This window comes from Rutidosis leptorrhynchoides, chromosome 4, assembly GCF_046630445.1.
Source record: "Rutidosis leptorrhynchoides isolate AG116_Rl617_1_P2 chromosome 4, CSIRO_AGI_Rlap_v1, whole genome shotgun sequence".
Lineage (NCBI taxonomy): Eukaryota > Viridiplantae > Streptophyta > Magnoliopsida > Asterales > Asteraceae > Rutidosis > Rutidosis leptorrhynchoides.
In genome coordinates this window covers 548,483,999-548,499,733 of record NC_092336.1, presented here as the reverse complement: position 1 = coordinate 548,499,733, position 15,735 = coordinate 548,483,999, and the positions used below count along the sequence as shown (strand labels likewise).

At 32.3% G+C, this 15,735-nt stretch overlaps 2 protein-coding genes across 2 annotated transcripts; one reads left to right on the top strand and one right to left on the bottom strand.

Annotated features, from left to right (window-relative positions):
* Nucleotides 1–2,660: 2,660 nt before the first annotated feature.
* Nucleotides 2,661–4,160, top strand: LOC139842685 (uncharacterized). Its single transcript, XM_071832802.1, has 3 exons — nt 2,661–3,269; nt 3,373–3,525; nt 3,885–4,160. The coding sequence occupies exons 1-3, from the start codon at nt 2,661–2,663 to the stop codon at nt 4,137–4,139; spliced, it is 1,017 nt and encodes a 338-aa protein (XP_071688903.1). The 3' UTR covers nt 4,140–4,160.
* A 929-nt stretch (nt 4,161–5,089) lies between these two features.
* Nucleotides 5,090–10,090, bottom strand: LOC139845187 (protein tesmin/TSO1-like CXC 2). The gene is made up of 10 exons (XM_071835430.1): nt 9,787–10,090; nt 8,888–9,048; nt 7,872–8,454; nt 6,798–7,288; nt 6,574–6,648; nt 6,224–6,398; nt 6,042–6,137; nt 5,850–5,916; nt 5,586–5,721; nt 5,090–5,486 (listed from the first exon to the last, which is right to left on the bottom strand). The coding sequence occupies exons 1-10, from the start codon at nt 9,880–9,882 to the stop codon at nt 5,162–5,164; spliced, it is 2,205 nt and encodes a 734-aa protein (XP_071691531.1). The 5' UTR covers nt 9,883–10,090; the 3' UTR covers nt 5,090–5,161.
* Between the last annotated feature and the right edge of the window lie 5,645 nt (nt 10,091–15,735).

The window sequence follows — 15,735 nt, the reverse complement described above, 5'->3', positions numbered from 1 at the left end:
AAAGCTAATTTTTGATGTTGGAGCTTATTGTTTTTTGCAAATGTTTTGTGTGGTACCTACAGTTGAAACTAATTTGTGCAAAATGACTAAAACGACCGCTAACTAATATGTAAGAAAAGTTCGAACGGAAAAAATTATTAAGAAAAATAAAACTAGCGAGAAGCTAAATTACAAGGAAGACAGAGGGTTTTGCAACCACAAAGTCCTATTAATCCTAAATTTACATTGCCAATTCGAGATCCAACTAAAATGAGTGGAAAATAATACTATCTATTATGTGGCACTTCCGAAACTTTGTATCTTGGAAAATTATGCTATTTCGATACCGACCAGCTCCACCATGATGCAAGTCTTCCGTTAAAATGATCGAACCAAGTCTTGATATCTGCAATTGTGTTCCTTCAAGGAATATGAATACCGATACATTGACCAATTAAAAACCAAACCTGAGAAGCAATATTGCAATGAATGAATGAATTAATGAATACTGAATACATGCTCTGATTTTCTTGAACCTGCGAACAAGCTTTACAAGAAAGGTTAGGAACATCGATTCCACAGTTCGGAAGACAATCTTCGGTAGGGAGACGATTAATGAACATTCTCCATGCATACACGTTGACTTTTATCGAATAAGCTTACAGTCTAGGGGTGTTCAGTATTTGGTTTGAGACCGTTTAACCCGAATAAAGAACTGAAACCAAACCGGAAAAAAACAAACTGAATTTAATAAACGATTTTTAGATCGAGCAAAGCCGAAACCGAATATGAACTCGGTTTTTAGTTCGGTTTTCGGTTTTGAAAATTCTGAATTTGGTTTAACCGAAAACCGAATTAAAGACCGAGTTCAGATAATAGCATATCAATTTATATATTAAGTTATTAGTATTATTGTATATATGTACCACATTTGATTTTAGAGTACATATTTCAACTTTTCTAGTCGAATTGTGTATACTTAGATTTGAAATCTTATCTAAATCCTATATTTCATGTTTTCCTTAATTTCTTTCACTACTCACCATTGAAACCGTAACCAACAAGTCGTATCTTTTGTTTATGTCGATCATTCTCGACTCTCTAATATCTCTTAATAAAGTTATCGATTTTTCGAATTCTTTTCAAGGCTAATTATCAATTTAACGATATATGTGTGTATAATTAAATCTTGCCAATTATCAATTTAACGATATATTGTTTTGCTTTCATAAGTTAAAAAATTGATCAAACCGAACCGATTAAACTGAACAAACCGAAAATCAGACCAATAAACACCCCTAGCTTACACCAATACATTGGCTTAGAGAATTGAATAGCAGCAACTTGGTCAATAACCTTCCTCACATTAGCAACTGTCAACTCATCCGAAATAATTAATTGAAGGGTTTGTAGGTAATTTAGGTTCCATAAGCTCTAATTTTTCTAATAAGCTACTTTTGAGGAGCTTATTTATTTAGAGTTTATGATTTTTATAGCTCTAATTTTTGTTACCTACCAAACAATATTTATGGCTTGTAATTTAATAAAATCGTAATCTCAAACTCCTACAGGATCTCATAAGCTCTTAAAATTGATATGTCAAACACATCCGTTAAAAGTTTTTCAATGGGCGGTTAGCTACAAGTTATGTTCAAGCCATCAATTCGGCGGGCTTAAATTCTAGTTGGAGTATTGTAAATTTATATCGTCCTGTTGGTGTTATATTAGAGTGCTCCTAACGGTGGCGTCTTGACCACCGCCCTCGAGGAAGTCGTTGGCACCACCTAGCCCTGCCCACGCCCTGCACTCCGCCATGGCCTTGCGCCCTTGTTGATTTCTTACTCACGCATCAGCACGGGATCAACAGCCAAAAAGGAAAAAAGGGTAACATACACTTGTACATTTTGTTTTAATATTTGTACCCTACAATAATTAAATAATATAGTGGGTTCAAAATTATTTGAGGAAGTATGTCATTGTTGAGAATTTTTTAGTCTTGAGTAAGTCTCGAAGAAGTGCTGATGTGACGCTGATGTGTCAGCTAGTCTTTGTGAGAAAATTTGTCATGGTTGATAACATTTTTAGTGAAGCAACGGCCTTTTATCTTAGCATTGGTTTGATTTCTTTAAAAACAATATGATGTTGTAATGGGTGTGTTTGTCTCTATCGAGTTACTACGTATTTTAATTTAAACTCTTTAGGGGAGGTCAGAAGTTCGACCCCCGTTGACTACATATTAAAAACACAATTTCATCGTTTGGGGTAAAGGGGAGGGGGGTTTTACTTGGTCGTGCCCTTGGATCGGTTTCAAGGTTTCCTCCCGGGCAGCGATGGAGGCGGGGTTATTATTGCTGCATCGGCATAGTCGAAACGGGAGATGATCGCAACGGGTGGTATAGTCCCCCTCGGGTGATCCCAATACTGTTAAAAAAAATTAAACTCTTTAAAAAAAAAAAAAAAAATCTCAAGCAAATGTTAATTAATCGACTTGTATAGATATGGAATATATTTAAAAGATAATCTTTAGATTTTGTTAGAGATTATTCAGTAATACTCCCTAATATTTAGTTGATGCTAGTATTTAATTTGATTTTGTTTCCACTGAAAATTACCGTTAGTTATTTATAGTTCCATTTAACAATTAAAATCTAATAATAGATCTTTCATTGTTTTATTTAACAATGACAACCCCCATACGAACACCTAAATCCACCGTAAAATCATCATCACCACCACCATCCACAGCCACCATGAAATACGACAACACCAGTTGTCGTAGAGACGCCAACTGTACCTGCCATCTCTGTCTCGCTAGCATCATTGCAACTCGTGATCTAATCCCATTATTAAGTTCGCAAAAAAGCTCACTCACTACTCAATTTTCTTCTTTAAAACGATCTCCACCTCCAACTCCTATTTTCTTCGATAACCCTTCAGCTGTTTCAACTCCAGTATCACACGCTTCTCGTCTCAATGTGTCCCCCATTGTCGCAACTAATGATTTGAATTTAAAAATTAAGAGGAAAAATAAAGAATTTGGATATGGGTTGATTTTACTACAATGTATCTTGGTTTTGTGTTTGATCTTGGTAGGGAAAGTAGGGATTTTGTTTGTAGGTTTTAGATTTATGAATACTAAATTGTCTGCTGAAATTGTTAGGAATTTAAGTGACAAATCGTTAGGGTTAGGGATTCATGGTGTGAAAGAAAGATTAGAGATTTTGAGTAGTGAGCTACAAAATCTTGTTCCAGAAGCTAGGTTTACAAATCCTAATTGTCAAATAGTTCAGGTATCTTATTATTTGTATTTGTATTATATTTATATTTATATTTATATTTATATGTATATATGAAGTAGTATTTGTGATTGATGATCTTTGTTTATTTGGTTAGGATGGTTTGATATTGAGATATCGCTGTTGGTTGTATAAATCTGGAATTGAAGAAGTGAGTATTTGGGGATGGCCTTTGCAGACTACTACTGGTTTGGTTAATACTGAATTTGATTCAAGATCATTTACTATTTTATCTGGAAGAGTTACCGAGGTAAACCCTAGTTTCGTTTTCCCATTGAAAATTTCGCCTAAGTCCCCCCCGACTAGTCCGGCTAGTCAGGATATTGCCGATTTACTCGGTTAGAGTTGTCAAAATTTAGATTATTAGTTCAATGTCTGCTTTATTTGGTCAAAATCGACCGAATTAGGTCAAAAACAGTCAAAGTCGCTTAACGTCTGACTAGTCTCCGACTTGGCTGATTGGTCCATCCAAGGTCCCGAGTCCCAACTGACTAGTTACTTGTATAACCTTGGAGAGATTTCAGATTTTCAGCGTGTTTTAACTTTTAAGCAGTCAATATGCACTTTATAAAATGTGCAGGTTAGTTGATATTCGTTTATTTATGGCAGTGGTCGAATGGAGAATTAAATGGTTCGATTAGAGAAGCGAATACTTCATGGGAACAAGGAAAGTGGAGTGAATCTGTATGGCGTTTAGATGAGAATACTTGGATTCTCGAGTATAAACGAAGCTTTGTCTTTGAGAACACGAGGTCATTATCGTCAGTAATGGAGTTCTTGAACTTCGTTATGAGGAGCACTTTTCAATGGATGAAGCAGCAGTTGTGGAGATCTTTTGATGGCAATCACATAACTCCCACATAGGAAGAATCAAGTTTACTTTGCTTTTGGTTATATCCTTTTGGTTATATCCACCACCTAAGTTGATAAATCCACTAAAATCTTGCATTAACATGTTGTACAACACAACATATTAATGCTTGTTTTTGGTGGATTTATCAATTTTGAAGGATGGAAATAGCATTAGCCATCTCTCATTAGTTAGTTATTAGAAGGTAGGACTAACGGTTTTATGTGTATGTTTTTTGTTGAAACCAGCTAATTTTGTTCTTGACATGTGTGGTTTTCATTGGCTCAAATGATGACCATAAAAAGGTCAAGTTGAGTTGGGTTCTTATGTAGCTGAAAAAAGAACACTTTAATGTTCAAACTAGGAAAGCACAATTGATAACATGAATCCACATTACCTATTTAAATATATTATTTAATGTTATATCATCTTAACATTAGAAACTACTATGTAATTATACTTAGGCCATTCTCATTCATCACTAAAATTTATCTCAGAACTAAGTGTCACATCAACGTAACATCAACACCTCCTCAAACTTCCTTTTCTAGAACTGAACCATTGCCGTCCGACATAATTCCTCAAAAAAATTTACAACCACTGTACAAATTTACAACCACTTTATTCAATAACGTCATTCGCAAATAAGTTGAAACAGCACAAAATTTCACGCGAGTTGGGCAGTGCGAAAGAAAACTAAATGAGAATTGGTGGTCCGCGAGAGGTAAGTTGAGGAATCCGTTGAGGGCGAAATGGATGGCAATGCTCTTATTAAGAGGCTTGCTTATATGGTACATAAATTACTACTGATATTTATTTTTATAACAAGTAAACAGCAACTAAGAACACATTATTATTTTACAAGTAGAGTTATAATCTGGATAAGTATCCATACAACTAAAGCATTATAAAAAAAAAAAATAGAAAAGGAAAAAAAAAAAAAAAAAAAAAAAAAAAGACTACACAGAACTAAAGGAAAGATAAGGCATCCATCCATCGATATTCATATTGCAGACGAAAAAAAGCGAATGATTTATTATTTAGGGTTGGGGGTGAGACACGGAAATGAAGGAATAGATTGCAAAAACAACTTCCTGCTTTTTTGTCCCATGCCCGAGTTATGCGGTGGCGACACCCTCTTGCTGTTTGGTGAGCACGATTTCACACCACTAATCGGAGAAGCGTTGTTATCTTCAAGGATCTCGGGTATCTCATTTTCGCCCACTGTCTGTAGTTGCTTATTCCCGCCACCTTTCAAAAGATTTAACTTTCCAAACCTTTGGCTGGATGATGATGATCCGGTTGCTAGTAAAGATCGCGGTGGCTTTCCCTTTGCGGAGGTTACCGGCTGAATAGATTGCCTGGCATTGTAAAAGTACGTGTGTGTGTGTGTGTGTATATATATAAGTAGACGTCTTTCAGGTATATAATAACACGATTAAACAACTTCATGTTTATACCTGCCGAAACGTGAAGGAGTTGCAGGAGTCGCAGAAATTTGTTCGGCTTCACTGTACAATACCATCTGTAAGCTTCCATCACTTGCATTCACTTCACACTCATCTAAAACATGCATTTCTGGATCCATTTCCGAACCTAAAAAAATACACCAACAAAAAGATCCATGATGAAAAGACTTAAAACTAGTAAAACGTCAAATTCATTAATACAACATATTTATATTTGCTTTGAATAAATCATAAGTTTACAAAATGCACGCTTACCATCCTTGCGACCAAATGCATTCTTACATCCTTCACATCTGCAGTTAATGGAGCATCCAACACCACCCTTTTACAAAAAAATCGTATAGTCAGAATTAGATCACCTTTCCAACGCACTTACCCATCCGACCCGCCCGTGTGGACACCTCCACAAAACACCAACCCACACAAAGTAAAGGAAGAAGGAACAACCTGAAAGCATTCACAATATTTCTTCAGGCAGCCAGATTTTTTACAATTGCATCCTCTTTTATGACGGGCTGAAGCTGGAGTGTTGCTAGACTCATCCTGTATGATAAACAGAGTCAGGACACATATATGAATAACGAACTTCAAATAATTGAAACCCAGTATCATAGGAATTGTGAACTGACCTCTTGCATAGGATCAGATGTTTTAATCACTTTGGGAGCAAATGCAAGCGGGTTGCGGGATTCGATTTGCTTGCGAGTTGCAAGTACCGTATCTTCGTGTATCGGTTTGTTAAAACAATCGTGACATGAACATGGTTCCACACAATAGACACCAGCAGCAAAGCACTCACAGTAACTGCAATAAGCGATCAAGTGGAGATCAGAATACAAGTCCACATGTGATACATACATAATGATTGCAAAACTTTGTGAAACCTATCATACAAATATTCATACACAACCAAATAAGTCACGTGGATTCTAATATCTAGAAACACAAACGAAGTAATTTAACAACTTATTCAACTTACAGTTTCAAGCACTTTGATTTCTTGCAGTTGCAACGTTTGCATGCTTCATGCTCTCCGGCATGTTCCGTTTTACGCCTGTAAGTTTTAATTGAAATGTCAAACACGTCGGGAAGATAAGACTAGCCAAATACGGAGTAAAAAAACCTTATTAAGTACATTGGTCAAAATTATAAGATTGCCACCTCATCAAACTTAAATGCCAAAATAGAGTTCAAGTAGCTTACTTCTTCTTTCTCGGGCTAGTTTGACTTTGACTTAGTTCTTCATTAACCGTAAATCCAAGTGCTTGAGAACCATCTTCTGAAACAGGGCCTCCAATTTGAATAGACCCCATGTCATTCTCTAAAGAGGGTGGTGCATCAGACAACGTTGCCATCAACTCTTGACCCGAACCCATGGACCCATATAGACTAGAATGAGGTGCAATTATAAGTTGTCTACCAGAGCCCAAGTTTTCATGCTTGACGACTTTTTGATCCACTAAATTTGAGGCAATAGCATTTAAATGCAAACCAATCCCGGGCAGAACACATCTAGAAGAATCATTTTCGGTCCTCATCGGAAGTAATAACTGATTATCATTAGAAAGAACAGTTTGATTGGATTCTGAAGTATTTACAGAACTATCATTAGAGTCTAAGTGCTTCCTCCGAGATCCCGTCTGATCAAAAACCAGACAACGTCTCCGCATGCCACGGTACAAATTATCACCTGCCTATAGATGAACAATGATAAAGCCAGTTAATATAAAGTTATCAAAAATGTATAAATTCATACATGTCTAAAACTGGTTTACAGCCCCTAAATTGACAAGTGTGAGTATTTGTATTTCAAACAATAAAGAAAGTATATATTTTTTTGATATGGTGGCAAATATAGTTCATAGTTCATAAACCTTAAAAGCCTCCAATTCTCCCTCTGTCCCCAAAATTATCAAGTTTTTAGTGTCAAAACATAAAAAATACAACCTTGATTTGATACTTGCATTTTATCGAGGTGGACATCAAACAGCTTATTTACTCTCATAAATACCGAAGTTCGTCAAATGGGCAGGTCCACAGTTCCGAGTCAAAACAAACCTTGAAAATCATTTTTGCTAGGTTGACCTGAAAACATTTTTTTGTATGACAGAAACTTCTGCTAATAAACACTAATACGAACTTTCAAGTCTAGCTTTACCGGACACATAGAAAACAGAATTTTTGACTAATCCAATCAATTCAAGAAAGTACACAACATATTTTTATAAAAATTATGGAACATATGATCACAAGTTTTGCCCTTGTTAAAAATCTCACCTCATTATCCGTGTCCTCCGTAGGCTCTCCAGCCTCAAAATTGTTTATCGAAGTAGTAGCAACCGTTAGATGTCCTTCAGGCAAGTCCTTCAGGCCTTCATTTATTTCTGAACGATTATCATTGGGTTCAACGTTCATAACAGATGCACCAGAACCGTTATAGGGCACTGTATCAGTAGGAGAATCGAAATTAAGCAACTCGGAAGCATCCGATATCAAACTGTCCCAATCACATGCCGATACTTCTCTACAACGATGAAGTGGACTTATTCCACCCATTTCAGTTTCGATGCTCACCGGGCCATTTACGACCCTATTGTTTACGAAAGGTACTGGTGGGCCCACAATTGTCAATGTATTCATTGTGTCGGAGCTTATAGTTCCATAGTTCAGTTTTCTTGATTCAAGATTTGAACACCCAATTGACCGCACAACAAAAGTTTCGGTATTGGAATTACTGTAACTATAATCTGTATGCTGGTTTGTTGGGTTTTCAGCAGCGGTTATATTCCCTTCTCTAATTTCGACTTTCTTTGCATCCTCGGAGGTCAGTTCGGCTTTTGACATATCAGAAAACTGGTGCCTGAAAAGCAAATGTTTAACAAAACAAAAAAAAAAAAAAAACAATGACATAGTATTAAATTAAATTTGGTGCAACATGGAATCTTTTATTGGCAATAGAGGTGGCAAAATGGGCGGGTTTAGGTAACGGGTCAAAAGGGTCTCGGTCAAAACCAGTAATTTGAACGTGTACATTTATACTTATACAGTACAATATTTAATCACCTATCAATAACTAATCTGCTACTTCAAAAATTAGTCAAGTTTTTTTATAACTTACTTGCAAATTAGAAGGTTTGCATGCATCTGCGTAAACTTCAAATGATTTTCAACCCATTTGAACCGTTTGACCCAGTTGATTTGAGGTTAAGTCCTGCCCAAAGCCCCAAACTAACCACTTTACATATAAACAGGTCAAATTCAGTTCCTTTTCTCAACTAAATTAGTGTCGTTACCTTCTTAAGAATTTCGAATCTTTAAGTGAACTGACATGAGGTGATGTGAAAACAGACGGAAGGGATGCAAAACTCAGAGAGTTGTACGTCTGCGTAAAGTGCATCGATTTAACTGGCTTTATAGGTGACAGACTGTTGATATAATTGAACACCGGAGAATCCTGAAAATAGACAACAAAACGGTTCAATACGACATCTAAAACATGTAAATAAAAAACATATGCTTATAATCAGTCTTGCATATACAAAGAACTGACTTGAAAATACACACTGAATTCAAGAACCAGTAGCAGAGAAACAGTTTGGTACACTAGTATCTGGAATTGTACTTTCAAAGTAATTATTGCAACAATTTAGATCTCAAATCTAGTGTCATAATCTTTTTCGGCCAACATGCTAAAATTAAAGCCACATTCAGATGCAAATCCAAACATGCCATTACCACCAGAAGTAAACAATTGTTGAATTCTTAAACCTAAAAAAACATAATTACAATTGAAGAAAACAATTTATAGAAGAAAACATAATTAACAGTAATTGAGATAAAAAAAGCATCTTAATTACTGTAGTGTTAGACGAATAGTTACCAAAAAAAAGACCCAATCTTAAAAAACAAGCAGATCATTCACTAGTGACAGTCACAAAAACCTAAAAATGCAAACCCACGCAGAGCTTCAATCGAAAGATTAATTAGCCCCGTACAAGAATTCATCAAATCGATTTCACCCACAAAAATGCAACATTCATAAATCAAAAACCAAAGTTGATCTTAACCCATAATACAGATTTCAAAACCCAGAAAAACCCAGAAAAATCACACCCAAAAACTACATAGAACCCTAAAATCGAAAGCCCTTAATCAACAAACATGGTGGAAGTAAAAAAAACCCCAAATTCACCTCAAATTTAGAAAGTGGGTTAGGAATTCGGGTTCTCTCTGGTGTATCCATAACAATACTACTTTCACTTTCTTGATCTTTGTCTTCACCCCCCATTTTCTTCTTCAATTAAAACCTTAATCCACTGTCGGCTGCTGTGTTTTGTATTTATGTTATTTTCTATTTTATTTCTGTGGTTAAAGAATTGCTAACAGAAGTGGAGAAGATGAGATAGATAGATTAGATTCAAGAAGGGGCGGGAAGGGCGGGAATCAAGTTTTTATTTACGGAGTATTTATCTTTACTTGATGCAAACAAAAAATAAAGAAAGCAGCCCCGCAACACACACTCAAACACACACTCAAACACGCACATTTATATAACTCCAGGCCCACGCCAGGACGATAAAGAAATTTTTTATTTTTATTTTTTTTATAAAAAAGAAAACAAATGTAAAATGTGATGGAGGTGGTAAAGTAAAAGGTAACCGTAAACTAATGATGATTGTAATTAAGGGTGTCAGATTTTATGTAATTAATTTATTTATGTAACTAATGTTGTTGATTTTTACTTATTGGGGTGTTAGACTAGATTAATGATTCCCATTGATTTGATTTTTACTTATTTATATTATTGTTTTTTGGAAGGAAAACAAAGATTATTAATTTAACATTATTTTTTGCAAGTTATGTTTTTTGTTTTCATTTTTAATTTATTTTTTTATTTTTATTTTATTTGTTTTGGTTCTATAATCCACTTGGTTTCTTGTGTCTGTCTTCTAATGCATTGACTCCAAGACAATATTATCTTAATGATTAATGTTACCTTGGTTAGACTTTTGTTACTTTTTAACTTCATTTTTTGGTACTTGTTTCTACTTGTCGAGCATATTTATTTGAGGCAACTGATTTCGAATTACTTTTGAGAAAACGACTTTAATTTACGAAGCTAATTAATTAAGTTAAAATAATTGATTAAAATGAGTTTATTTCAATTTCAATAGCTTGTAAAGTGAAGTATATAATTATCTATTGGTATATATATTATTTATATATATTATTTATAAAATTTAATTTATATTATTTATATTTTGTATTAATTATTGTAAATGCACATTAATGATTTACGTTAACGTGATTTGCTTGTTTTGGAACGGTTGTTTAAGTATTCTTAAATTTGTATTACTCGTTAATTTGTCATGTGGATATTTTGCATTTGTTGGATTCTATAAATATGTTAATGGCTAACAACAAAGCTACAAAAATGCAATCTAACTATTTGACATTTTCTTCTTGTATTGACTTAAAATTAGACAATTATTACTTTACATATAACTAAAAATTTATTTCTTTGAGCATTTTATCTATGTTAAGACTGAAATTCAAAATTACTCTTCACCACATATTTTCATATTATATTTATGCAAAAGTTAGTTAATTAAGACGAGTATTTTTACTCATATATACAATCTAACCGAGTTACTAGGGATGGCAATGATCACCCGATCCAGCGGATATTCATCCGATCCACCCGATTCATGATGGATATGGATAATTTAAATGGATATGGATACGGATATGGATGAACTTAAGTGGATATGGATACAGATATGGATGAAAATTTTCATCCATGGATATATCCATTATCACCCGAGATACATATATAAATACATAAATATAGATATATGCAAACACATTTGTTATTATAAATGCATTTACCATTCCACAAACATTTTGCTTGCAACCATATAGTTATTTAACTATGATATATTATGACTAAACACATACATTTAATAAAATGAACATACAAGTTACACATTTAGTTTATCGTAGTCTATGTGTTATAAAAAATTTAACAATTAATGTTATATCATCGACAAAGAATACACGTTCTCGTATATTACATTTTGTTTTTATCACATATAAGAAAATATTGTAGCATTTTTTGAATATCCAATGGATATTCATTAACCCGCTTAATCCATTGGATATGGATATGGATGGATAAACCGAAATTAAATGGATATGGATGAACAAAAACTAAATGGATATGAATATGGATATGGATATGGCGTCACCCGATCCATATCCGATCCATTGCCATTCCTACGAGTTACCCCGTACTATGTAACTTTTTCGGTCATTTTATAAGCAACTCAAAATGTGCTATTACATAAATAAGGAAATTATAACACGCATAAGAACTGTTAAGTTGTTACATCAGGAGACTAGTCAATGGCTAGGATCACAAGTTTGTTATGAGGTAGTACTAAAATTTGGGTTGGGACTGACCCAGTTATGCTCTACCAAACATGTACTGGTCAACATATTGGCTCAGCTTAGTATTTAAATATTCAAGTAAATATGAATTCTATAAATTAAACTAATTATCGTGTTAGTAAATGATAGAAGGACGTTTCATTTCTTCAAACCACAAATTAAGAACAATGAAACTGAAAAAAAATAAAAACAAAAACAATCTTGCAATTCATACATAATAATAACGTAACATCTACTTAATTGTGAATCTTAATGTTAAAAATTCTTTATTTGACATTTTCAAGACTTTATGTTGCATTTTAAGTTTATAATTACCAGAAGTTAATGTTCATAAGAATTGATTGTTATGATATTATTAGAGCATAGAGTGGTGATGTTGAATTTTGGTGTTTAACTCAAAACTCGCTAATGTTGAATTTCGGTGTTTAGTTCAAAGTTCTGAGACAGTAGTTCAGTCTTCACGAGCATAAATGTGAAAAAAAAAACCTGGAATTTTAATGTGACTGACATCTCTGGGGACTTTGATATGAAACGCCGAGTGAAACTGGAGAGCATAGTGATGAAACGCCGGATCTCGACGTTCTAGAAATGCAAATTTTATAAAATGAAGGGAACTTCGATCACTCTATATGCTCTTATAGTATTATTGAGGTTAGTTATATATACGATGACGATAATAGATTAATTATGCTTTAAGCTAACAACAACGTAACTCGATGTCTTGACAAAAGTCTTCCAATCGTTTAAATGGTGTGTTTGTTTACCTCTTAATTGAATGATTCGACGTTGAATACTTTAAGCAAACAACAACGTAACTTTGAGAGTCGAAACACTTTCAGAGTTGAATGATTCCAATGTTGTTTACCTCTTAAGGGCTCACTAAAATTTCCTAACATTAACAAGGTAATTTATTAAATTCATATCGTTCATTCAGTATCATTATCAAATAACTTATTTCATTCAAAACTAATTTTATTCAGGGACTTTGAATATAAGCTATTCAACGTTGAATCATTCTGTTTTGTCAAACACAGCCTAAGTCTGATTACCAAGGACTTGAACTCGACTTATGAACTTACGAATATTAGTTTTAAACTTGTATTGAACTTTGAAGTTAAAATGTTCGATAATTACTTGAGTTGAGGTTTTTTAAGCTACAACTCGACTCGTTATCTCAGATTCTCAGTTGAGCTTGAACTCGAAAGAAAAAAGCTTAATTTGCAAATTTAGAAATGAACTAACTCTGATTACAATAAAAGCTCAACTCGTTATGGTAAATAATTTTTTGATGACTAGTAAATAGTTGTTTTTTCTCTCTTACTTTGTCGTACAAACTATATGTATTCATTTGGTCACATTTTACTATGTGCACGCCAATAAAGGTGATACATATGTAGAAAAGGCATATCAAACTATTTGACCTTTCCTCCATTTTTATACTTAACAAAATCTACAACTTCAACATATGCCGATATGCGAATGTTACATGTTCAAGAATCAGATTGCGAACTTCTTTACTTCACATGCGGTAATTATGATTAGAAAACATATTGCTTTTCAACTACCGGATGGTACACAATTCGACAATTATTTAGTTCAAACGAGGAAATTTATACATCGGGAATAAAAACTTAGTGTTGTTAGGCTGAGAAATAAAGTAAAAGCACACATGACTTTTGTTTATCTTATCATATAATCAAACCACGGGTGTAAATAGATGAAAAACGTGCATACATGAAAAGTCAATATTTGGTGAGGGAAAAGGGGATGCTTCATATTTTATAATTCTACCTACTTATGATATTTTTATGATAATATGAAATTGACATCAACGCTAAAAAATTAGTTGAAAGCAACAAGAAAATTTATCATGAATTTTTCATGGGTCATATTATCGAAATGTAAATATAATTCAAAATTATCATTTTGTATAAACCAATGTAACAAAAGTGCCGATATGATTAATTGACAGGGTTCAAACGATAAATAACAAAATCATGAGAACTTTGGGAACAGTCAAATTCTAAAGATTTTATACGTATAATATAATAATATATTATTATATTATTATTTCAAATTATTATCATTCTTATTAGCATTATTTTTTAACAGCAATAATATTATTAATAACCAACCTACTCTCCCCTAACAAGAAGCTAGAAAGAAGAGGATAGACAAATACAATTTACAAAAGGTTTTATAAAACAAAAGTTATTAGAACTTCTACTACAACACCAATAAAAAGAAACCAACTGGGTTAAATCGAACAAAAGTTCCTTCCTCATCGATTTATTGGCGAATAGCACATCTGTAATAACCCGAAAATTTCTGACTAAATTTAAACCTAACTTCGACTAATTTCGACGATTCACGAACCATTATTTGTAAATAATTATGTATTAATATTAAATTGTTATATTAATATTATTATCACTCATCATTATCATTTACAATTATTACTACTTTCATTAGTAATATTGATATCAATATTATTAGTGTTATCTTTATTATTATTGTTATTATTAATTATCATTATCATTAATATAATTACTACTATATTATTAATATTATTAGTATTAGTATTAATACTTAACATTAATATCAAAATAATGAAATATCATTATTATTATTATTATTATTATTATTATTATTATTATTATTATTATTATTATTATTATTATTATTATTATTATCATTTTATAATTATTATTATCAGTATTGTCATTATGATTAAAAACAATATTATTATTACTATTATCAAAAAATATTATTATTATTATTTATCATTTATTATTAATATGATTACTATGAATAGTAATATCATTAACAAAAATTATATTATTATCATTATTATTATTCTTATTAATATCATTATCAATATAACCATTATTATTATTAGTATTATTATTTTTATTATTATTATCCTTATCGATTATTATTATTATTATTATTATTATGACCATTATCATTAAAAATCATTTATTATTATTAGTATCTTTATCAATAATAATAATATTATTATTATTATTAATTAGTATTATTAGTATTAATATATTTATTAATTATTATTATTAATATTATTTAAATATAAAGTAATACAGCAGATAACAAAATTAGGTATATCTGCCTCTTTATTTTTTTTTTAAAAATCGTGATCTGCTTTTTAGTTTTTAAATCTCATCGTGACTATTTTTTTTCTCTCCTGATTTCTTTTTAATTTTTTTATTCATCTACTGGTCGTGAAATTGTTTCTGTCGACCACCATCATAATACAAACATCATTGATCAATTATCTTTGCTATAATAATCAATCAATTACGCTATATAAGCTGCAGCTGCAATTGAGAATGAAAAACAAAAAAAATTAATAACAAAAGTCGATACCTCTGTTTTATAATGATTAAATCAAAAACTCAAAACCGAATCATTCTTGAAAATCTAGAAATGCAAAAGTATTAGGAATCCTTTACTCAATATACCTGCAAAGTTTCAAAACCCAGTTCCTAATATCGAGTTTGAATTTTTGAGTCAAAGTTCGTATTTAAAAAAAGTTAAACGTATGAACTTGGATCAAATTAGAGTAATCTGTTACCATTAAAGTTCAATTGATAATTCTATAGTGTTATGATGAAGATTTGGAAGATATTCCATGAAGGTATCGAAGTCTCAAAATGTACCAGAATCAAAATCA